The sequence below is a fragment of the Musa acuminata genome, chromosome BXJ2-10 (genome assembly GCF_036884655.1).
Source record: "Musa acuminata AAA Group cultivar baxijiao chromosome BXJ2-10, Cavendish_Baxijiao_AAA, whole genome shotgun sequence".
In the NCBI taxonomy this organism is placed as follows: domain Eukaryota; kingdom Viridiplantae; phylum Streptophyta; class Magnoliopsida; order Zingiberales; family Musaceae; genus Musa; species Musa acuminata.
Genome location: NC_088347.1, coordinates 25,607,473 through 25,632,261, shown reverse-complemented (window position 1 = coordinate 25,632,261; position 24,789 = coordinate 25,607,473). Strand labels below are relative to the sequence as shown.

At 41.4% G+C, this 24,789-nt stretch overlaps 5 protein-coding genes and 1 non-coding gene across 12 annotated transcripts; 4 read left to right on the top strand and 2 right to left on the bottom strand.

Annotated features, from left to right (window-relative positions):
* Positions 1-13: 13 nt before the first annotated feature.
* LOC135624683 (protein COFACTOR ASSEMBLY OF COMPLEX C SUBUNIT B CCB1, chloroplastic-like) lies at positions 14-2,356 on the top strand. The gene is made up of 4 exons (XM_065128554.1): positions 14-345; positions 507-631; positions 1,807-1,959; positions 2,040-2,356. Exons 1-4 carry the CDS (start codon positions 40-42, stop codon positions 2,224-2,226), a joined length of 771 nt encoding a protein of 256 aa, XP_064984626.1. The 5' UTR covers positions 14-39; the 3' UTR covers positions 2,227-2,356.
* Positions 2,357-2,819: 463 nt separating this feature from the next.
* On the top strand, positions 2,820-3,607 carry LOC135625532 (pollen-specific protein C13-like). Its single transcript, XM_065130448.1, has 2 exons — positions 2,820-3,088; positions 3,220-3,607. Exons 1-2 carry the CDS (start codon positions 2,935-2,937, stop codon positions 3,546-3,548), a joined length of 483 nt encoding a protein of 160 aa, XP_064986520.1. The 5' UTR covers positions 2,820-2,934; the 3' UTR covers positions 3,549-3,607.
* A 54-nt stretch (positions 3,608-3,661) lies between these two features.
* Positions 3,662-3,734, top strand: TRNAK-UUU (transfer RNA lysine (anticodon UUU)). Its single transcript has one exon. It is a non-coding gene; the product is annotated as a tRNA-Lys (tRNA).
* A 205-nt stretch (positions 3,735-3,939) lies between these two features.
* Positions 3,940-5,462, bottom strand: LOC135624682 (ethylene-responsive transcription factor ERF113-like). Its single transcript, XM_065128553.1, has 2 exons — positions 5,063-5,462; positions 3,940-4,622 (listed from the first exon to the last, which is right to left on the bottom strand). The coding sequence occupies exons 1-2, from the start codon at positions 5,208-5,210 to the stop codon at positions 4,087-4,089; spliced, it is 684 nt and encodes a 227-aa protein (XP_064984625.1). The 5' UTR covers positions 5,211-5,462; the 3' UTR covers positions 3,940-4,086.
* A 1,899-nt stretch (positions 5,463-7,361) lies between these two features.
* LOC135624681 (N-alpha-acetyltransferase MAK3-like) lies at positions 7,362-10,499 on the top strand. The gene is made up of 4 exons (XM_065128552.1): positions 7,362-7,549; positions 7,657-7,777; positions 9,207-9,262; positions 10,039-10,499. The coding sequence occupies exons 1-4, from the start codon at positions 7,391-7,393 to the stop codon at positions 10,243-10,245; spliced, it is 543 nt and encodes a 180-aa protein (XP_064984624.1). The 5' UTR covers positions 7,362-7,390; the 3' UTR covers positions 10,246-10,499.
* Positions 10,500-10,771: 272 nt separating this feature from the next.
* Positions 10,772-20,625, bottom strand: LOC135624680 (protein MEI2-like 4). Of its 7 annotated transcripts, none has more exons than XM_065128544.1 (15): positions 19,935-20,625; positions 19,221-19,409; positions 18,912-18,957; positions 17,941-18,309; positions 17,337-17,770; positions 17,032-17,190; positions 16,139-16,255; positions 15,909-16,057; positions 14,432-14,523; positions 13,861-14,304; positions 12,941-13,595; positions 12,761-12,845; positions 12,596-12,664; positions 12,185-12,364; positions 10,772-11,493 (listed from the first exon to the last, which is right to left on the bottom strand). In XM_065128544.1, exons 2-15 carry the CDS (start codon positions 19,317-19,319, stop codon positions 11,329-11,331), a joined length of 3,063 nt encoding a protein of 1,020 aa, XP_064984616.1. In that variant the 5' UTR covers positions 19,320-19,409; positions 19,935-20,625; the 3' UTR covers positions 10,772-11,328. The 7 variants fall into 7 exon arrangements, with proteins under 7 accessions (XP_064984616.1, XP_064984618.1, XP_064984621.1 ...); XM_065128546.1 differs by having other exon boundaries at positions 13,864-14,304; XM_065128549.1 differs by having other exon boundaries at positions 17,337-17,707.
* Between the last annotated feature and the right edge of the window lie 4,164 nt (positions 20,626-24,789).

Sequence of the window (24,789 nt, the reverse complement as noted above, 5' to 3'; positions counted from 1 at the left end):
CGATTTCTCTATCCATTGGCAGTACCGGTAGCGGTGGCAATGGCAGCAGCCAAGCCTTTCCTCCCTTCGTCTCTTCTCCCGGCCCCTCCTCGCCGGACCGAGCCGCGCCGATGTAGATGTCTGGGCGTTCCGGTGGGACCCCGCCGGCCGCGGCGGCAGGGGCGGGGGGCCTTGGCGGCGGTGGCTCGCCTGTCGCTCTTCCCTGACCCGCTGTTCCTCCTCGACGTCTCGGCGGCGGCGGGCGACGTGGGGTACTCCCAGGCGAGCTACTACACGTCGCTGGGGCTGTTCGTGATCTCGGTTCCTGGTCTCTGGTCCCTCATCAAACGCTCCGTCAAGTCCAAGGTCCCTTCTTCCTCGACTAACGCCTCATTCTTGGATTTTCGTCGATCATCCTTGAACTTTTGACTCAAAGTCTGGATTTTTTCCATGGTAGATGTTGGAATTAGTTTCATAATTCTAGGAAATTTTGGCCTAAAGGTGCTTTTGGGAATTTGCAAGAACAGATAGTGCAGAAGACGTTTGTAAGGGAAGAGGGAGCGGCGGTGACCCCGAACCAGGTGGCTGGAGAGATCTTATCCTTCTTCACTCGCAACAACTTCGCCGTCTCCGACCGCGGCGAAACCATCACGTAAATCCACCTCGCTTCTTTGTTTTGGGAAATTTTGTACCTTTGAAGCTTGATTATGTCTTGAACATTGAACATTCATCTATTGTGAGAAATCAGCAAGCTAGCACAGAATCCAACACAGTCAGGCTGTGACTATAAAGGCTGCTATCAAATTGGTGATTAGTAGTCAGGATAAACAAATTCGAGCTATTTACTCTCGGAAGCTCAATTACATTCTCCACAGCATATGTTCATCTTGTCATTGTGAGAAATGATGAAACTAATATAAAAAATCGAATTGGTTAGGGAAAACAGTTTCAAGATTTGATGTCAATTGGTAAGCTATTATTCAGACAGGTTATTTAAGCTATATACTCTGTGAAGTTCAGTTAGTTTTTTGGATATTCATCTTGTTGTTGACAATGATGTCGAAGCTAACAAAGTACTTCAAATGCTTAATGAAGATGCTACGTCGGATCAATGTCAAATTTGTAGTTAGTGATTGGAAATTTGGAACCATAGTTTTCGGATACAACAATGTGGACTGCAGATATTTTTATGTTGGTTTGCAATTATGTGACCTTTTAGAGTGACTTGGGTTGGTGTGTGCAATTTTTATACATTGCAGAGCATTATTATTATGTGGCGACCTAGACTCTTTTTTTAGATCTTTGTTCTTCTTTTTGAAATGAAAAGGATTCGATGATGACAATCTTGGGAGGCTACAAATTATACGGCTTAAATCGGTTGTTCCATGTTTCTGTTGTCTGCAACCATAAACTTTTGGTTAGGTTCAATTCTCTCTGCAATTTGTAGATAATTTGGGCCTTAATTAAGAGCTTTAATGACCAAAACCTTTTTTTTTTTCTCTTTTTATAAATGAAAAGAAAGAGAAGGTGAAACTGTGACATGGCACAATTAAGTTTTTTTTTCTTCCTTGGATTTCTTTGGATTTTCTGCAAATTTTCGTATGACAAGAGGCTTTTTGATGTTCTCTCAACTTTGCACATTAGAGATTTAGTTGATAATTAGGCATAGAGCCATCAAGATGGTGTCGAATCACCCACATTATGTCTTGCTTGGAATCCAACTATCGTAAATTCCTTTTCTTTGTCTGATGTTTTGTGGCATTTATGTTCTTTTGATACCATAGAGCGATGCTGATCTATAAAACTAACGAGTGCACTGTTCAAAAGATTTGAAGGCATGATGGTTCCAAGCAGAGGGCAAGCAGCACTACTGACCTTCTGCACCTGCATTAGTCTAGCAAGCGTTGGCCTTGTCCTGTCGATTGCAGTTCCAGAAGGAGGCAATAACTGGTTTTGGCTAACAATTCTAAGCCCACTGGCGTAAGTTTGTGAACAAATGTTCCATAGTATTTGCGGGCAATACATGTAAAATGATACAATCTGTTGCAATGATGTTTTAGGGGATTGTATTACTGGAAACGGGCATCACGTAAGGAAGAGATCCAGGTGAAGATGATAGTTGGTGATAACGGAAGCATTTCGGAGATCGTTGTTCGTGGAGATGACCAGCAAGTGGAGCAGATGAGGAAAGATCTCCGTCTAAGCGAGAAAGGAATGGTTTATGTCAAAGGCATCTTTGAGAGATAGAGATCGGAACTGTTCTTCAATATGTAAAAATCACAAAACCGAGGAAGAAAGAGATGTTCCTTTGTTTCCAATATCAATTTTGTAGCATAATTATCTGCATAAGAATGAGAAGTTATTCTTGAGATGTGAATATGAGCTCAATGAAATCTGAAGATCTTGCATCAGTGTCAGCAGTTACGACATTGTTGTTCTGTTCATCTCCGAAGTATTTGATCTCCACATATACTATCACTTTCATTCATAGCAGCAACTGGTTCTTAGATTTAGCAGCGAGTTATTGTTGGATTGAGACACCCATTCAAGATTGAGATGAGACTGCTTTTAATCCCATTATATGGGACGTGGATTTGAATTCCATAGCTCTCCATCGAGCAACAGACGGCTTCTAATAAGATCCGATTCCTCAGAAATCTCCAAGAAAGGTCAAAGACTCGACTCATCCATCACTTGTCCTCAGGACTCGGTCTTCTTAATATTTCAGAGGCAGGACGAGAAACAAGGAAACAGTTGCACACCACGAAACTTGGTCAACTAAACCTCTTCATTCCTAATCTCCATCACGCCTAGCTTACTCCTTAAATAGGTCGCAGGATGCACCATCAAAGGCCAGGCCACTCTCCTGCATCCATTGCCTTGCTCTTTCTCCTCGTTGCTTTCTGGCTCTGTAAAGTTTCTACACGCATTGGTTGAGAGCGAGGGGAAAGACCAATGGCCAAGCTCCAGCTTCTACCTGTCGTTGCCGCTCTCTGCTTCACCCTCGCCGGCGTCGCCCTTGCTACTCCAAACTTCAGAATTCAAGGCCGTGTTTACTGCGACAAATGCCGTGCCGGCTTCGAAACCAGCGCCACCGACTACATTGAAGGTAGCCTCCTCCCATATACAACGAGAATGCTATGAAACTATACATGCCTGGGCTACTGTTATTGTTATGTTCGCCTCCTGACGCCAAGGATTTGAAGGGAGTAGTAATTAGATGATGGCTTTGACGTGCAGGTGCCAAGGTAAAACTGGAGTGCAGGCAATACGACACTGGTGTTGTGGAGCAGACCGCCACGGCCGTGACGGACGCCAGCGGCACCTACACACTCGAGGTGGAGGACAACCACGAGGAGGAGATCTGCGAGGTGGTGCTGGTGGAGAGCCCACGCCCAGGCTGCTCCGAGATCATGACCGGCAGGGACCGCGCTCGCGTCCTCATCAGCGCCGAGAGCGGCCTGACTACCAGCGTCCGCTACGCCAACTCCCTTGGCTTCCTCAACGCGGCGCCCCTACCAGAGTGTGGGCTTTTGCTCCAGAAATATGCTCTAGGAGTCGACGGCTGAGAGACCGAGCATTGACAGAGGAGAGAGACGTTTCTTCCGGTGATGTATGGCCCCAATTATCCGCCAATAAATTATATCATAATAATTATTAATTGCCACAAGTTATTAATGAAGCCGTCTTAGCTCAGCCGGTAGAGCGCATGGCTTTTAACCATGTGGTCGTGGGTTCGATTCCCACAGACGGCGTTTCTTTTATTTTATATTGATTTTTTTATAATTAAGATAAATTAAATCTAGCTTTAGCTTTATGTGATAATTTTACCGAAGTCTTTTTTGGTCCTCCACAAGTTGGATGACGTGATGAACATTTTGATTTCTGAACAGATATAATCCACTGTATTATGCATATCAAAGAAATGGTGAGAGGATCCAATCGAACCAACATAAACACTGTGGTCGAACTCCCTTTTCATTCCCACTTGTATCACACCATATGTTATCAGAGAAGGATCAGCAATGAATACAGGTATTATCTTTCTATGAAACAGACCAGCATTTCCAAGTAAGTCCCATCCCTCAAACACAAGATTGGTCATTGTCAGGGAGGTCGACTGCTGTCTTTATCCTTGTGATCTCCATAAACCCATGAACCAGAAGAAGAAGAAGAAGAACTGTACGGCGAGTGAGACGAGAAGCCCAAGAACTGCGGTAGAGATCCCGACGTAGAAGATGGCGGGGCCTGAGAGGGCGCCGACGTGAAGGCGCTTCCGACGTAGAGGCCCGAGGCTACGCTCTGCAGGTTGTCGTCTCCACTCTGGAGGAGCTGAGCGTATCGAAACAAGTCTGGATATGAAGACGCCGGCGGCCGCGTCGGTGGCTGTGGTTGCCTTCTGGGGATCCCCGGGCTGGCGAGGAAGCTGAGCTCCGCCCGGCCTTGGACTCGCTGGGGGAAGTTGAGCTTGGCCTTGCTGCCTTTGAACCTCAATGCTGCCTCATCGTAAGCGACGGCCGCGTCCTCGGCGGTGTCGAAGGTCCCCAGCCACACACGTGCAGCCTTCTTGGGATCCCTTATTTCTGCTGCCCATTTGCCCCATGGCCTTTGCCTCACCCCCCTGTAGTGTCTTCTCACATTCCCTTCATTATACCGCGTATGAAAGAGAAGGAAGTATGGAGGTCAATATGGAGCATCAGAATCATCAATCCCCATGCAAAATAAAAAGATATAAGATGAAGATTCTTATATATACCCAAAGCTGCGTAAGTGCCCAACATAGATCACAATGACTCCATGGAGGATGCCACGGAATTCTCAAGAAGTGACAAAAAATTACCAGTTATTTTAGTAATTAAAACCTACATGATATATCTATCCATCATATATACAGACATGACTCTATTCTGTTCTAGATATTACAAGTGTTGCAACTAAAATCTTGTGTTCCGATCAATCTATTTGTGAGAGATCTCGTGATACAACCAAGAATCTTGATAGTCGCCTAAATTTTGATTACCAAAAGTCTCCTAGAAAGGCTATAAATATAGAGAGGAATTGGTGCAGGATGCTAAGCTCATACCTTGCTCTTCTGAGATCTGGATGGCTTGTTTCTCCCCAGGATCAGCGCCCTCCAGTTTAATCCCTTGTTGGTTCACCGTCGGCTCCCCGGCTGAGGCGTCGATGACCGACGAGCTCGAGCTGATCACGCAAGAGAGAGCAGAGACCATGGCCGACGCATCCTGGTCGGCGCGCACTGAGGTGTACTGCGACCACACGTGCTGATCTCCTTCCTTCTCCTCCGGCTCATCAGGAGGAAGGGGCCTTTTCCCATGCCGTCGATCCACCTTAAAGGTCCCTTAACCCTCCTTTTCTCTTCCTTCGCTCTCTCGCATACAAATTCCAGTGGACAACAAAAGATCTCACGATATATGTTGTGGTGATGCTGGTGACGATAACAAGAAGTAGGAAGAAGCAGGAGAAGCAAAGAAAGGATGGGTGGAGATTGCGATAAGAACAGCCTACTTTGTAAGGTTCCTCTGCTATTGGGTAAGGGCTTTATAGCTGTTGTCCTATTTCGGCTTGTTATATATTATACTAACATCTCTTAGGCCTTTGACTACGTATAGATAGAATCACAGAGTTTACAGGTAGATTTAACCATTGAGAGAGACTGAAAAAAGCAGTCAAATGCATGCCATGATCGCAGGTGATTAATGTTTAGGTAGAAGAACACTAAGATGGCCAAAGCTCACCAGGATCAGATCAAATCCAAAGAAGAGAAGTTTGGGAAGTGTCATTTGTTTCTAACATGTCAGCTTGAATAAATCATCCCAAGAAATCTCCATCAGGCATTTGACTGGGTAAACTAAAAAGCTTTGGAGCAAATCTAAAAGAAGAGGGAAATGACAAACTTGGATGCTTGTGGCACCTTACCAACTTTGCTTTTATCCAAAGTATATACATGTATGCATTATATATGTTTGGCTTTGAATGCCAAACTTGCCTCGTGCCGTGTCTGTCTTTGTTTCTTTCGGCTTTTGTTGGGTTTCCTTTGCGTCCGGAGAATGCTTTCCGCCACAAAACTATACCATTGATTTGGTCTTTTCCCACTCTCTTCTCTTCCTCTTGCTGTGTCGGAGGTTCCATCGCTTGATTTCTTGGCTCCTATAAACGTTTGATATGAATCCTATGCTTCCACTTTTCCTTCTTCCCAGAAGACACGTAGCCTAAACCCCAAGTCCCATGCATGGGTTTTTGGCTTCCTCCCCTGTGAGACAAAAAAGAGTTCCATCCCAGCCGAACTCCTCTTGGAAATAACTTCTTGGATATTGAACATCTTTTCAAGCAAAGATATCTTTGGACTCGTACAAGTTTCGACTATGTGTTGCTCGGGAAAGTGAGATAAATAGTTTGTGTTCCTTTTCTGTAGTCAAATGTTGAGCTATTTTTTGTCTTTGCCTAAGTTTGGCATGATCTATTCCAAGATGGTTTTCAAGATGACATCATTCACCCGAAATCAACAGCTATGCCATGCTTCATGTCTTGTTTCAGAAACTTTGACCAGATTCTTGACTCTCGGGACACATGACAGATGCATGAAGCATGGGCACGAAGCTTGAATTATGATGGTCCATACTTCTGACCTTATCACCGGTCTTTGGAACCATGCGCTGGAGATGGAAGGATCACATCCATTGGACTCCTATGCACCTTCCTGTTCCTCCCACCTTGGGATGGCCCTTTGTATGCTGTCACTTCTCTCTCTCATGACTCATCTTCGCACTGTGAAAGTTGGCATGGGTCTTGTTTCAACTACAGTTACTTAATCTTTGCTTGTGGACAAGTCGATAGATATCCTCTGCAACTCCACAGTTCTGCACTGTACATGATAACATGGTTAGAATGTCTTTTCTTAATTGAGACCCGCACTTGACGCATGCAACATGTCGACATACATGCATCTTCATGCATGCCCCTTATTAAGGCATACTTGAAGGAAGTGGTCGGTGACTTTGTGTTCTATATTCTTAGTTATTATAACCACAGGCAAAGAGAACGGGTGACGGTGAACCCATAAATCACATCAAAAACGTCGAAGACAAGACGTTAAGCAAGACGACATTGATATGCTGCAAAATAGAGCCAAGTTGTTGTATTAGCTGTAAACATTTTCTCGTTGAATATTTCTGATGTGCGACTTATACACAATACGTTTAACTGTAGAATAAGAAGTTGTGCTTCTTTACGAGTTCATGCCGTCTTTGTCCAAGCCCGGTTCATCTGATCCGAACCGGTTCGAGCTAAGTGCGGCCGAGTCGGCGAGCGGGCCGGTTTGGACTTGGTCTGCTTCATCATTGGTCGATAAAGTACGGTCGATTAGATTAGAGGAATATTTGGAAACGAGGCGATGACGGAGTTATCGCCGTCGGAGATCGAGTACGTGAGATATGGTGGTGAGCACCACCTGCCGCTCATCATGGGACTCGTCGACCGCGAGCTCAGCGAGCCCTACTCCATCTTCACCTACCGCTACTTCGTCTACCTCTGGCCCAACCTCACCTTCCTCGTACTTGCGAAAATCTGTCTTTCTTTTGCTTGTCGTTAGGGTTTCTCCGCCGTTTTTTGCGACGAATTAGGGATGATTTTTATTTTTGGTTTTACGGCGAAATGCAGGCGTTCCACGAGGAGAAGTGCGTCGGGACGGTGGTGTGCAAGATGGGGCATCATCGGAACATCTCACGGGGATACATCGGGATGCTGGTCGTCATCGAGCCCTACAGGGGCAGGGGCATCGGTAAAACAACCATAAACTGACACTTTTCAGATGTTTAGTAACGTTTTGCTATTGATTATGGCCTGATTTAGATGAAAAAGGTGCAAACTCTGGTGAATATATTTAGGTTGTTCATTTGGTGTCTGCTACTGTATAGCGAAAACCAATCGTAGACATTGATTTTAAGAAACTTTGATGTGTTTCTTGGTTGGTGATGGAAAGGGGACGCACTCTCATGTTATGATATGGCATCAGAGTGCTTGAAGGCATCATTAATGAAATTAAGAGCCTAAGACATCCTAAACTGCACTTCTCTGGTTTGAGGAACAGAAGAAGCCATCTCGAGATTAATCTAACTTAAGTTATGGATTTATTGCTGAAATAATTTGTTGGAAAATATAGGACAAGTTCTAAAGATGTTATTTAGTAGTCTTAGAATCCCTTTTATATAGACTTCTATCGCCTAAATATCATCACTGTAGTCTGATAAGACCAAATGGTCCTGAAATAATGTTACTGTCAACCCAATTTTTGCCCTGGCGGAACACCCAAGAGTTTTCAGCCTGTTTGGCTTCTCCTAAAGCTAGGATGCCTAGATATGAGCCTGCCACTTTCCCCTAGATCAAACATGGAACTCATATCTAATATGATTGACATTTTGACCCATCCCGCTGCAATTCGGACTACTCCTAAAGAGTTGCCATGTACCTCATCATCCTTGAAGGACCGAACCACATCATCTCCACCATTGAAAATTTTGGTTAAGTGCGTTCCCCGAGTGCATCACTGGCATGCTTAGTCATTTAGTTAGAAAGCTGGTAGTGCAGTTTTGGTTCCTTGGTATTGTCATGCAATTGAAGAACTGATCGGCTCTGAAAAGCCAATTTGTCAGGGTCACCACTGCTAAACCTCAGAGAAATTCATCATTAGCCTGCCTGTTTTCTGTGCTGACATTTTGTTGTGGTGCTTGACATGCATATTTCCTGCTGTTCCTGTTGGTAACTACACTAAGCTTATTGGTGCGGCAGCCTGTTAGTTAGCATCAGATAATGTTGTTGGCTGTGGCTGGTGCCCATATGGATCATACTAGCTAATGTTGCCTTGGCATGTTTAAAGGTGCTTGTGGAAGAAGATGGTGATAGGGTTATACCAAAAGCATTGTAGGAGCATGCTAGTCACCCTAGGAGTCAATGTGTCTTGAATATACAGTTTCCTATTTCATCTTAAGTTCTATAAAGCATGCATATGATTTGACCTTTGAGGAATCAGATGATTTTCTCCTTTGGATCTTGTAAAGTTGAATGACCAGATGATGTTATCCTTCATTCTTTGAAACTGACACTAGTCTTGCTTACTTAACAATATTTTCTGTCTGTTTTTGTTGTCTACGTTACCATCCTTTGGTGAATATGTTATGCTGCAACTTATTATACAAATTTTGACACCGCAGCAACAGAACTTGTTACTAGATCTATCCGGGTGATGATGGAATCCGGATGTCAAGAGGTAAATTGCTTTAACCATGATAGAAACAGTATGTTATGAAATTCTATAAAAAAATTGGAATGTGTTTTGACTACCTTATATTATGTGTGATAGTTCTGCGCCACTTCGATTTCATGCTGCAAAATATTTATGTGCATTACTCTTTTGTTCTCAAGATCTTTTTCTTGGGTTTTAAGTAATACACCTGATGTTTTAATGACTCTTTGTGTTGGAGTAATTTCTTTGGTGACAAGACTGTTGAATGCTTAGAAGATTGTAAGTAAGCCTGCATTGATCAACCACATTTTATACTGTAAGAGGTTGTGCGATCCAGCACTACAGCTAGAATTCATTTTTGCGTGGCTCGCTTTACTAGGAAGCATAGGTTCTGCCCTTGTCTAATTGTCACCCAAATTCGGAACTCTTTTATTTGCATCTTCAAGTAAGCTTGTTGAAAATACTGTTATTATTCATGTAAAATTGTTTAAATAGATGAATGCTGCACATCAGCTGCAGCACAATTTTCAGATATTTGCTTCTAGAAGCTATTCTCTGTAAAGTAATAGATCGAATAAGGTATGCTGTTATTGTTATTATGGCCCAAAACTTGCTTTAATGTGCTTTCTGCTCTAGTTTATGACTTTTAATCTTTTCAATTCTTGTTGTGTAAAAATCAATATTCTGATGTATTTCTACTTCTGGCGGAAGTGGATGAATTAATCTTTATACTCAGCTGTGTTTTCTGCACCGGGGAGCATCATCAGGCTGACATGTGAATAATGTACGATCATGTGCAGGTAACACTGGAAGCCGAAGTGACAAACAAGGGAGCCCTTGCATTATATGGCCGCCTAGGGTTTATCAGGGCGAAAAGGCTGTTCAGATACTATTTGAATGGCGTCGATGCTTTTCGCCTAAAGCTATTATTCCCCAAATGCAACCCCATGTTGCTAGCTACATCAAATAAAAATGGAGGCGATGACCAACCTGTTAATCGCTTATAGATGTCTCGGGATTTCTAGCCCATTTAACGATCTTGAGCATGATCTTTCTATTGAAGCGTTTTGTGATAACAGCTTCTGAAAATTTTTATCGGTCTCCATTTGGAGCTGCAAAGCATTTGGCTGCAGAGACCACATCGGTGATATTTTGTTGTTCCGTTGATATAGTCAGTGTTTCCTAATTGGGGCACGGGAAAATATTGAAGAATATTGTGACATCTTGTGTTATATTAATGAATATGCTCTCAATTACGGTACTCGGAAAGATGTTTCTGCAAGTCATGTATTCAATGTTTGGACCTAATTTATAATTTTATACTACGATCTCTTTCACAATAACCCTAGAGATCTTGACAGAAGGTTATATGTTCATCTCAAATCAATGCGAAGAAATCGTTACGTCTAAGTTCATCAGCCACAAGCATTATAAACAAACACTCAAAAAGAAATCGTTACGTCTAAGTTCATCAACCACAAGCATTATAAACAAACACTCAAAAAGAAAACGGAGTCTCAGAAGCAATTGTAATAGACAACAAAAATCAGATCACTTCAAAATTCATGCCACACGGTTGTTTATAGCAGGCATACAGACTCGATATCATGACAGGCAGAGCTCCCGTGAATCATTCGACCAGCCCAGCTTCAAAAATAACAGAACAGAAGAACCCAAACCAAAAGAGGGTGTCTCCAAACTCGGACAAGCACAAGAAAACCAGAGGAAGAAAAGGCCAGGAGATGAAACGCAGAGAAGACCTTCTCGAACCGCATCGCACAAAGTCATGTTATCCTGTCACTCTGGAGCTTCTGTACATTGTTTGCTCCTCTCGCGGCCATCCAAAATCTTAAAGTTCTCCCTGCGCAGTTGACCTTTGCGACTTCAGTTACTGCTTACATGAACCAGGAAAACTAGAAGCACTCTCACTCAGTGACACAGACGCAAAACTAAGGGCTGGAAATCAAAGTTATGGTTGCAGACTCTCTATTTATCAGCAGTATGAAGAAAAGTAAGGAAGGGGAGCAGAAGATGAGGTTGTGTTATGTGTCTGCTCCTCATAGTTAGTGCACCAGGATAAGTAGTATGGGTCACTCCAAGTCCTTTATAGAACCTGGAGGAGAGCCAGCTGCGTCGCGAGAAGCTTCTACATTTGCAGAAGTGGATGGACTTCCTTGGTGGTTCTCTTCGCTGCCACTCACAATCCTTGATCTGCCAGACCTGGACCTGATGTTAACCCCCATAGGAAAGGGCTCCTGTCGAAGAAGATCCAGTAAATATGTTAAGTACTCAAACAAAAATCCTGTCCCAAGAAAATGACCCAGCAAAAGATTCTAGTTCACAATAATGCAGAAACCAGAATGATCAGTATAGAGATCCAATGATGCAATAGTGAAGAAACAATCCATAAATGTCATGACTATATCAAGCAAAGAATCTTGAATCATTACATTTGGATGAAACCCTGATATACAAAACATGGAACAAGAATTTACTTGTTACTGTGGCTAGGCTGGTTGGTACATGTTTATAGTATGATTTACTAGGTAGCCACAGAGAACCCACTTGGTCTTTCATGGCTTGTGAACCAAGTTGAGCACTTTGCAATCAATGGTTAATTCAAACAAGTATAACATGCAATTCTTAGATGACCATATAAACTGAAGATCACTTGCTATAAGCAACATGGTCAAGAGGTTGTACTGAATACTGATGATCCACATGCATTATCAACTAAAGTCGGAAGAACATCAATCATGATAGCACTTGAGCTAGGTGAGAAACAAAATTTTGCAGAAGTATGAATAACGAAAAAAATTTCAGGATACTTTGAAGCTCAAGGCAACTATACCAAACTTGAAGCTTTCTTGGAAACATACATGATAAATCACCATGAAAAACTGAACTTAATGAAAAGGAAAATAAAAGACTTTGATCTCGTCGTACCTGATCCCCTGCATTCGGTCCATCTGAATGGAAAAGGATAGGACGGCAGCGTTTATCTTCATTCATCAGACTAGAATTCTGGAAATGTGCGATAAGAGCAGCTTTCCCCTGGATTCTAGCATATGCAAGCGAAGCAACTTTTTCACTGTTAAATTTCTCCCATTTCTTGCCATTAAATGACTGCAGAGAATCACACTTCCTATCTTTAGCATCTTTATCATGGAATAAAAAGAAACTGAATTGATAGTGTTACAATAAATCTAAACTAACACTGACATCAGTAAACAATAAATATCATGCAAATAAAAAATATATGTCAAGAATGCACTGGTATCCAATAGGAAGCACCAGAAACATGAGATTCAACAAATAGTTCTCTACGTTAAAATTTATCTGAGGTGATCGACCAACCTGATAGAATGGAATGATATGCTGAGGTTTGGTCATGTTTATAAATGCATAGCCGACATTACACTTGTTCTGAGAAAAGAGAAGAAGAACACATCCAATTAAGTGAACCAATAAGAGGAGTGAAAATCCACAAGAGTGACAATTTACAAGGGGTCGTGCGATTACCTTAAAATCAATGGGCAAATAGATGAAATCATAAGTTCCTCGATGATTTTCATCAATTGCAGCCAGCAGCATCTTTGACGTGTACCTGTAAACCAGGTTAAATTTGTTCACTTTGTATTCATATTGGTAATGAGGACTGCTTTGGTAGGAATTATAAGTCTTTAGGTCTAACAAACTTACTTGTTAGGGATGTTTTTAATCATAAGTGTTGTACGAGAGTCTTCCCCACGTATAATGCGTTCAATATCAAGTTCATACAGCTTTTTGTTATCAGCCTGACCAGAATTTGCATCATTTCTTCGGCTCTTCATCCGATCATTAGGACCATCGAGTGCACCAGGCATGGTAATAATAGGGTTCCTACCATTGAATATCTGGCACCTTTGCTGAGGTGAAGGAATCCCAACATGTGCAGGAGAAACAGAAGGGCCTATACAGTTTCCACTAGCACGAGGGAAGATGCCACGAGAAGCAAGTTCTAGTGGGTGCAACTGAGGGCTGTCGGAAAAGCTCATGCTTCCAACAGATCCTGGATGAAAAGCATGTGGATCTGTAAAATCACCAGCATAGCCATGTCGCCTGTCCCAAAGTGATGGATTGACTTGAGGTGCTGAACCAACATGGTGTAGAGGTAGAACTGTATTCAGCATATGAGATGGTGCTCTTGAAAGTCCATTCATCTGAGATGGAGCATGAGCAGGAATATTGTTCATGAATGACGACAAACTTGACCACAACATGTGTCTAGGAGGCTCCTGGTGGAATGAATTTGAATTATTCCATATATATGAATGTCCATGAAGAGGGCAGCTTCCATTTCCAGGAACTCCAATAGCTGTAAGCAGGTCATGTGTTAGAAAGACCAAGGAAAAGGTAAAAGGAAATAGATCATGAAAAACCTAAGTTTAGGAAAGAAATCACAAACATAAAATTCAACAATTTGATAGCTTGCTACTATCAGAACACTACCAGATTAAATGTCATTTTACACCTAAATCACTGCTAACTAAAGCCAACAGCACTCCTATACAAAATTCACATTTGCAATTGAGAAAGAATAACTGCATTAAGAAAAAAAAAAATTGTTCTATCGCACTTACAACCTTCGCTGTTGTCAAAATAATGGCTGTTAAAGCTACCAGAGTCTACTTTGTGAAGATGCCTGTTATCTGTTCCTTCAGCAGGTCTGGAGTTGATTTTGGTACCCATAGCTGATACTGGGTTTGATGATTTGTAAGGAAGGCCGCTCGTGACTCCATTTTGAAAATCTGGAAGTGAGTGAGGATGGAAACTAGGCATGCCTTGGAATCCAAAATTCATCTGGTTTAGAGAATTGCTAAGATCAGCATGGGCAGCTTGATTACTGTGACTTCCTACCGATGCAACTCTCACAGCAGATGATAAATTCTGAGGCACACTGGAAGAGATTCCATGGTGTGTGGTCTCCATAAATGGGTTATTTGTTGTACAGACAGCTGCATGTAGGCTCTGGATTCCTCCATTTTCAAGGCCATTGGGTGTAATTGCTCCAAGAGAGGCAGATCCTTAAAAAAAAGGGGAAAAAAGAAGACACTTGTTCAGGCAATGCAAGCCATAGGCATAAGATGACCCGAGAAATGCAAAGAAAATATCATGGTTATCTGAAATAAGAAAAGGCACAAAGAAGAGTACCAAAACATCCAGATGGAGAGTGACTGGGGCTGTGCTTCCATCCATTTGATTCTTCCAGCTCCAACTCGGGAGAAAACTGCTGCATCAAGCTGCTGGTTCAAGAAATATGTCACCCATGGATAATCCACAAAGGAAAACAAAATTTACCTAGGTAAACATAAAAAGAACTAATAAAAGATGAAAGACAACCAATACAGAAGCATAAAAGGAAAACACATATGACTTAAACATATTTATGCATATAAACAAGCATTAGGAATGTCTTCTTAGTTTTTGCCAAAAAACTTAATGTACTGATGCGGTTTGTTGGACCAACCCAATTTACTTTCAGTTAAATTCATCTAGTACAATGAAGACCAACTAAAACTAAATTCTTGCATGATCCGTCTTGACTGAGTATATTGGATACACCTATTCTGATCAATATGATCAATTCAACTTCAACAACATCAAATTCAAACACTGAACTTATCAAATTAAATCATGCCAAGGTCCACCACAACTTATGCCACAAGAACTAACTGGGGATCTTAAGTTCCGGGAACTTGACTTCCAGGTGAACAGACACTTGTGTGGAACTCAAGTTCAAAAAGAAATTTGAGTTCTAAGAATTCAAAATCAGGGATGATTTGTTACGGATTACTGAAGTTGTGATTTCATTGCAATGAGACAATTATTTTCTTTAATAACCAAATATAGTATATGCTAAGCTCTGATATATGGCTTGCAGAGCTGCCATAACCACACAAGCTAAACCAAAGAAAAGCCCATGAAGCAGAGTTACCACTGATGATAACAGTCTGCATGGAAATCCTGAAGCAGATGATGACTCTGGACATTTGCATCTTTTTCCATCTCAGGCTTCTCATCCATAATCATATAAGTAGATAACTCATCTAACAGCTTGGCAAATTAATTCCGTTAAGCTGCAACGTAGTACCAAAACCATGCAGATTTATCCTTTTTTTTCAATCACACAAAGAATATCAAAGTTAAAGAAGTTGATGGCATGGTGTCAAAACCTTAGCTCAAATCCAAACATGAAACCATGAATATTACTTCATTCGTTAAAAAGGGTATAGTACCAACTGAAATATAAAGACCAAGGCCTTCGTTTTTTTATTATTTGCATTTGGTGTAGCAAATAAATGACAGTATACAATCAAAATTCTTATCAGTATCTTCTAATGATAACATATCTACAGTAAATCCGATTCAGCTAGTAGTTATATGGACCCAATGTGACAAATATTTTTTTTGTTTTCTGGATGTTAGGCTCTCTTACAAACCAATTTTGTTTATTCCGCACACAAAACTCACACAAACTAAACAGATATAGCTTTAAGCTCAAGAAGAAAATATATATACCACATTATAAATATATTTGTCACAGAACTTGATGAGACTATTGCTTTAAGCTGCTAGAGGATTGTATATGAAAAGATTAGAAAAATGGGTTTGCTTGGATAGTACCCACCGTCTTGCACCTCCAGGACGGCTAGGCTCAAGCTTAATTTTCTTGCCTGCAATATCGCTCCTGTTTAAAGCACGAAGAGCAGCTTCGGCAGCTCTAACATCATAGAACTCAATAAATTTATGATGGCGCCTATGAGGAGTCTCACGTATCTGGGAGTTAAAACTCATGTTTAGCATCAATATATTTCAGTATAACATTAAAAATACATGAAAGAAGCATAAAACTGTCACCTCTTTTATTTCACCATAAGGGCCAAAAATCTGACGAAGATCATCATTTGAAACAGACAAATCAAGGTTGAATACCACAAGTGTCCCCTGGTTTATGTCTTTCTCTGATGGATTGTCCTAATAAACAGAATTGTGAACAAATAAACAAGAATATCAAGTCCATAGACATGTTGTAGACAGTTGATATGAATGAATAATTGTTCTAACAAATATGGAACAAAGCTTCAGTAAGATAGGATAGTCACGTCACTGCTTCTGTAACAACTTTCGAAGAATAGCAGATGAACATGTAAGTATCCAAATAAATGCATTGTGCATTTGTCCATGTAAGCCAGAAAAGAAAATGCTCATATTAAGAACAGGTATGCATATATTCTTCATGAGCAGTCACATGGTAGGCATCCATCAAAGTCGATTATTAAATTAACAAATAAATGCATAAAGTTAAGCTCAAATTTTACCAATTTGAAAGCAGCAGATATCAAAACTGTCATTGTCATCATCTGCTACCAATATTGTTGGCCATAGTATATTCAGGGTTCTCCTAATTCTTTCCGGATATGTCAGAACTTATAATCAACTGGGCTTGAAGAAGATTGTGGTGGAGCAACTATCATTCTGTAACATTCTTTTCTAATTTCTATATTGCTTCTAAAACACATTGAAATTGACACCACCTACTTGCGTGCCTTGTGACACATCCCCATTACTTCCAAGTATTCAGAAAAAGTTTCTTCCGATAGTTACATTGAATCCGCCTAAGAGGTATCCAATTTATATTACTCAAGAGACAATTTGCTTAAACAAGCAACAAAACAATTGCTTTATTTATATTACTCTCAATCAATACTGCTACCACTACAACAATAACAAACTAAATAGTGCATGATTACCTTTGGAATTGAAAAGTGGATATCCAGCTTCCGACGCCTCAATGGCTTGTTTTGAAGTGCTTTCATTGCATTTCGTGCCGCTCTTATGTCATAATAAGATATCATAACAAAACCTCGATGTTTGCAGGCAGTATATATTGTCCTTATGTCACCATATTGCTGCACATTTCCAGAAGAATACAATCAGGACTTGCTAGATTCATGACTGCACATATTCATTACATACTTAGAACTGCTTAAAGGTTTTGCCCAACAAAAATAAAACAATTGTCAACATCAAAATAAAAATCATAAGGTTTAAGTACCTCAAAAAGGACCCTTAACTCAGCATCCTCAACATTGCTATTAATGTTTCTAACAAAAAGCGTTCTTGAAGGATGTTCGCCAAAAGGGTGTTCACCGGCAATTGTGCCATTCGGTCCCACTTGCTGACCATTAGATGCTCCTCCACCAACAAATTCTAGACCTTTGCTCACATTAGTATCATCATCGGGCTCCAGTTCCATACCTCCCCCACTGTAGAATATGTCATCATCAATTTCATCTCCACTATTTGGTCGAGCAACAAATCCAAGATCATCAATAACACCAGATAGCAAGTCATCATCATCAGGGAGAAGATTTCCAATTGTCTGAGCTTCAATTTCCTCCATTGATTCAAAAGGCTCATCTTCCCCTAAGTTAAAGTGATTTTCATCGACAGACGTACAGAAAACAACATTACTTGATGACAATCTCACTGCCCCATCAAAATGATAAGAAAGTTAACTTTTTGAGTACGATAAGCAAGCAAAAATTCTGTAAGAGCAAACAGTCATATGTGAAGTGCAATGTCAAGAATCTATGAGAAATTAGTCCTCTTAGAAAAGAATAGTTTATGAAACATAAGAGTGAAAGAAGAAAACATACATTTTTTTGCAAATATATCTGATAAAGTGCTTGAGAAAAGACCATTCTCATAAAGGCATCCACTTTGATCTTTTGATTCCATAATTGAAGAAGCAGATTGACTTAACAGATCAGATCGGAAAGTAGAATCATGGTCATCGGCCTTCCACAAAGTTGTTGACATGCCAGTTATCGTCTCTGGCTCCAGCTGATGTTCAAGATTAAACTTATCTTTCTGCTCCTTGACCATGTGGGACTCCCACTGTCCCAGACCTTCCGCAGAGTCTGCTCCCGGCATATGAAACTTATTAAGTGGAGAAGAAGAAACTGACTGATTTCTTGACACCAACGTCAATTCCTGCGTTCCTGCAGAGGATAAACACCAACACACTAAAGCCCTTGACTGCCCAAGATGACAAAGGGGAGCAAATATATTCCTCCATTAAGATTGAACAGAATTCAGGAACAACCTAGCAACACACAGACACTGTTCATGAACTTATGAATTACCAACTCAGCCTGCTGATTTCATGCAAATGCCTTTCAATAAAGTTTTTCTATTATGAAAGCTTCCTAAGCGACAATTATCGTTTATCATCTAATTCTAACCAACCCAGATGAGTAGAATACCCAGTCTAAACGGACCCAACAGTTCAAATTCCCATTAGTAGCTCACAGTTGAACTTTTGTTTAACTGAAGAAAAGGAGCAAAGCCGACTAAAACCATTGGCGATCAATGAACTATGCAGGATTTAGCTTCTTACAGGTGGATACATTCTCCATCAACATAAATAAGTCCCTGCTCACTTTAAGAATTATCTTTGTAGAGATGTAATAACAACTTTCCAAAATGTACATTGAGCCCAACAAATTAAGAATGTTTGGAGGTTCGTTGCATAGGGTCACATAAAAACTCCAAGTTTGACAAAAGCAAAGAATGGTAGTAATATCAAACAAAAAAATCCCAGGCTCCACCAAAATGTTATGCTCACCATGGTGATCAGGCACTGACTCAGGTTTCCAAAATCCAACTTGCCTCTGTAATCAAGAAAAGATTAGCAAAAAGACATGCATTAGATATTATTTTGGTTTCGCCTGAGAATAATGTTCTTTCAGATGAAAAATACTTAGAGCAAAAGGTAGGAGGTGCCATCAGCATCACTTACAAAAAGAGCTTATTAACAACAAGAACCAAGAATTTAACAAAATAGAGAATAAGAGAGTACAGTGACTGATAAAAAACGAACTTCTTTTCTCAAAGAGCGAGGTCCATTGACACCCTGGAAAGCTAAAAATCTTACCTCCGTAGGAAAGCGTAGCTCCTCGGAGAAGAAGGAAGAGGCCTCCGAATTCCGGACGAATGGGGACAGGCGACTCTGATCCATTATTCTGGTCGGCATCTTGCAGCACCCGAACAAAGACTAAACTTTACTCCAGCAACAAACTTCCAATGACGCTAGCTACCCTCAGTCAAAGGAAACTCTCCTCCGCTGCGCAAAGACAAAACAAGATCAAGCGACCATTGGGTAATGAAGGCTTTAAAGAGAAACCAAATGTAAAGAAGAGAGGAAAACAAAAAGGGGAAATTATCATGACTCAAATTCTTCTGCTATTTCTGCAGACATTTTTAAGAAATAAAAGTTGTACTCGAGAATCGAAGAAAGAAGGGTCAAACTTTGTTTTTTTAAGTTTTTGGCGCTGAAAAGATCTGAAAGCAAAAAAGAAGACGATAATAGTAGTAATAAAATTCAAAATAATATATTCGGTCACGAGATCACTGAGAAACCAAACTGTAAGAACTAAGTCCGAAACGTCAAAAAGAATAGGAGATCATCGGTAATTAAGAAAGATCCGGTCGAATTCAAGTAGACCGAAATCAAGCCTGGATCCCATCCCTGACCTCAACATCCAACGTTTCCACAGCGATCACAACCAAATCGTAGATTAACACCAGAATTCCGACCAAAACCCAGAAGAAGGTACGAAAATACATGGCTAAGTCAAGGAAACCTCACCGGATCGACGTCCTTTCCCCCTCCCGTTCACCGACAGCCTGCGGAGAAGGCACAAGATGAGCTGGAGCGAGCCGTAATTTAAAAGAAGCAACCCGCGGAGGAATGGATTACGCCATAAGGCAAGAAGGAGGAGGAGGAGGAGGTGGCGATCGAAGAAGGAAGAGAATTCCGCGAAGGGATCCCCTCGGAATCCGTGCCGTGCGCGAGCGTCCAACCCCCACCCATGGATGCCCCTACCTTTCCCCAACCTCCACCCTTTCCCCTCCAATGCAAGCAAAACGAGAGCTCCGTCTCACCACCGCCGCATTCGAATATTATTTTACCCCAGGCTCACTCCCTCCCTCCCCTCTCCTTCTCCTCTGTGTCGCCTTGTTAAGAATTTGGCTCGCCGATCCCGAGCACGCCGAGCTCTCGGCGGTTTCCGGAAGCAGGCGCCGGTGTCGGCGGCGATCCGCCGCTGCCTCCGCCGGCGACGGAGGAAGGAGGCGTCGAAGAGAAACCCGAGGAAGAGGAGAACAAAAAATAACACGAGGAAAGGCTTCGCTAATGTAGGGTTAACGAGACAGAGCAGGGCGAGGCGGAGATTGAGGCGGTAGGGAGAGAGGGCGGAGGACCGGACCGCGGTGGCGAGGGGTTCGGCGGAATTTGGAGTTGGTGGGGATAAGAAAAAATGAGAGACAGAGACAGACGGAGACGAGACGGCGATGCTGCGCCGTTATCGTCTCACACGGAAGATATGCCACGGTGTCCCACCGATTCTTTCGGCGTCCCATGGACGCCTCCATCGAACGAACCATCAGGACCGTCCACTGAACGATCACGTGTACAACGGACGCTCAAGATTACCTATCACAGGACAGCGTTGCTATTACTTATTGACCAAACCGCCCTAGTACTCCCCCTCTATTTTCATGCAATCGCCATGATGGCAGTCGCCCGCAACAGGGAGGTGTCCCCACCCTACTCCCCGGAAACCCCGGTACTTACCCCAATCCCACAGGGCATTATAGTCATTTAGGTGATGTCACGTTAAGCTTGCGGAAAGGCGAGGCTTCGCGCCCGCAAGCTTGCGTGCACCTTCCGCCACGTGGCTGTCTCCGATGCGGTGATTCGAAGAGATAAAATCCCGCCACGGATAAACACGACCAAAAGATTGTTTCCCGACACCCCTTAGTCTCGGCTACCTGTTTTGTAACCGGACGCACTCACGTCCGGGAATAGGGGCCCACCTCCAATCACAAGAAGCCAAGTCAGGCGGGTAGCGACCGCGTTGTTGGTTAAAGAAAGCAAACGTGATGGCTATTTACTACTGTTCACGGGTAAGATATCGGAGATATTCCGAGGTATCCGAAAAAAAGATGCCGTAATAATACCACCTGTTTTCTAAAAATTACACGTCATAAATTAACCCAAATCCTCTGTTATACGCGACATTAATTCGATTGGATTATCGCGAAGTTGAATCAGGTGGGGTCCACCAGTCGAGCTGCTGTTTCGTGTCTGAGGCCAACGACGGGATCCAGCGGGGGTAGCGTGTGCGTGCTCTACACGGATTCAGATGTGTGTGTGTGTGTGTGTGTGTGATGCACTACGATCTTTTATTATGGCATGACAATGACGCAAGCCGGAGGATAAGGCAGAGGAGACGGAAGGCATTTCGAAGAGAGAGATAATTGATTTGGTAAATAGAAAAAAAAGAAAGAGAGAGAGAGAGAGAAATGGGACCAGCCTGCAATTTCTATGGACCTTCTGATTGGGATTGGAGGGACCAGATGGAACGGGATTGATGGAAGATGGGCTGACGCGACGGTGCGTACCTTGGTTTTGGGGGACCAGCCATCAGCATGAGCATGTGCATGTGCATGTGCATGTGCATGTGCATGGATGGCTCATTAATGTCACCATAGCCGGCCCAAACTTTAATATACGAGCTCGTCTCAAACCTAACGAGATGTTTATTTTTTTTTTCCCTCATTAATAGATATTTTAATGCGACTTTAGCGGATTACACTGATGCTATTGTCTATGAAATATAATAGAGAGAGAATGCTGAATTTAATATAATTGTACTAATTATTTAAATTCTCAAACACATTTTATTTCATGAATATTATAGACTATTGAGTTCCATGTGACTATAAATCTTAGAAAATATTTTTAAGCTATTTATGATTAAAAAAAAGAGTCTTTAATCATAATCAATGATATCTCTAACTGTAAAAGTGGTCTTTTCTAATATTAGCTTCTCACTCTTCTAATTTTAGATCATTTCTATTTTAAAAATTAACTTTTAAGCATTTACTCAATTAGGTTTCAGAGTTATTTTTAGGTGATCTTGAATATTGAGCTTTTTTTTATTTTTTATTTGTATGTAAATAAGAGATGTTAAAGATGATATTCGAGTCTAAGATCTTATGATAATCTATCAAGTTCTTTATGAACTAAACTAGTTAATGTGCCATGATTCATCTAAAATTTACAATATGCCAGGTTATAGTTTTTATATTATATCATCATTATAAATCTAATTCTAAGTACAATGAGACTTAAAAAATAAATAAATTTAAATTAATTATAGCATATCAAATTAACGATCAAATTCGATGTAATAGTATCGTGGATTCGACTCAAGTATCCATATTTATATTTATAATTATTCCAAACCCAAAAACTAAGCATGCATTCTCACTAGAGTGATCAAATCTCAAAATCAAGAATCGATAGATCATCAATAATTTTATTCCCTCGTATGAGTTTCATATACATATGAGACGGTAATATGAGATGGGAGCATAATCTTTTATAGTCTTCATCATGGGTTATTAATTTTCAATGATATCAATTTGATCAGTCTAATTATACTTGAAAGGATAAAATTATATAACCCTTTTATCTTTCAGATAAAAAATTATAATCAAGTTAGATGACTACAGTATATTGAGCTGCAAGCTAACAAAACCTACCACATACATGATTCATATTTGTTTTTTGTTATATAATTGCTTGCCTGAAATAAAATCAAATTATAGAAGCCATCTACTTAATGTAATATCTGTTAAAAGAGCACATAAATGAACATGTTATCCTTCTTGGTCTGATGGCCACAATAAGAACCATCATGGATCAATTGATCGGTGACTTTAACCTTTGTCTATTGGTTTTTTTTTTCCCTGCGCCTTTCTCTCTCTTTCTCTTCTCGTGCCTCGATCAAAATACTACAAGAAACTATATCCAAAAGGTGTTGAAGAAGATCACCACCTATCGATGAACTCTCTCTCTCTCTCTCTCTCTCGTAGAATCAAAACGGGAGAGTAAAATGATGGGTTAAGCATAAATCCATATACTGTTTGTGGGCACAGGACGGTGAAGCCTCGCTGCTTCTCCTCCCTCCGACCAAAGTTTTTACTCTCAGCTCAACAGTGCCACTCTCTCTAAGCTCTCCTCTCTTTCTCTCTCTCAGCTCATTCAGCTTTTATTCCGTTGAATGAGTTGGAGATTTCTAACGCCACACACACATATATAAATATAGTGTCTTTGACGACGTAAACAGAAAATTTTACCATTGTCATCTTCAAAAATTTCTACCCCAGTCCAAATTGTGCCTCCACCCTATCAACAACCCCCTTTCCTAACGATAAGTCACTATCTTTTTCCTCACCTATGATTGACGATGATGATAAGACATAAAAAGACTATGTGATAAGAAAGGGGCACAAAGAGATTCTATGGTCTCCCATCAAATCTAATTGGACCATCAACTCTCATTGTCATCGTTAATCTAAGAAACGTTATATAATGTCGATTATGCTCTTACTCGTGTGAGGATGGCAAGGATTGCCTCTGCCCTTACTTCCACAAGGATGATGAGAGTTATCGTTAGCCGTAGAGGTATTGTGTAACATCATCTGTATTTACTTCCGTGAGGGTGGCAAGGATTACCCAATCATAATAATGGCCAAAGGTTACAACGATCATTTTGATTTAAAAAAAGGACAGTGAAAAATTTTCAAACTTAAGATGTTATTTGAGAAATTTTAAAACTTAATTTTTTTAAAAATATATATATATATATACACGAAGAATTAATTATTTTTTTATTTCATGAAAACCGTTGGCTTCACTTGTAATGAATGCCTACCGATCTATAGGCGTCCGGATCCCAACTCGTGCGTAGTCCTCGTGGTCTCGGCGTGGGACCCCACTCGCGGCGCTCGTCCCATTGGCTCAGGCGCCCACCGGATCCCGCATGACAGTTTAGATAGAGTTCGATTCGAGACCGCTTTACCATGTGCTCTGATCCTTGGTTGGATGACAAACCAAATTGTTCTCCGCCACTTGGTTGATTGGGGCCCAGTCACTTGTCACCGCACCATCGTCAACTAATACCACCCCACCGCCTCACTGGGACCCAGCCACCATCTCCAGCACTGGGCATAGTTAGGTAACTCCAAGGTTTAAATAAAATAAAATAAAATAAAAATACAAAAGAAAAATTAAAAAATACGCACCTCGGAAATCGTGCGATTTTGTTCATGCCGCCATCGTGTCCGTCCACCGGACGCTTCAGATTAATGGATCCTTCAATGTACTTCGCGGCCGCAACCCGTGAGTATGGACAACGAGGGGGCACGGCCGACCACCCGAAGTGGGCCCCGACCTGCCCCGTAACGGCTAAATGGCCGCTTCCCGTTAGGTGACGGCGAGGGGACGGCCGACGTGACCTCTTTGCGTCCATCGACTTCGATATACCGGTGCTCACTCTGTTGCTGGCGGTAACCACGGTAGGCGGTGACTGTAGTCACGGTCTTATTTTTATTTGATCGCCTTCTTTCAACGGCTACGAGCTGTTGCTTGA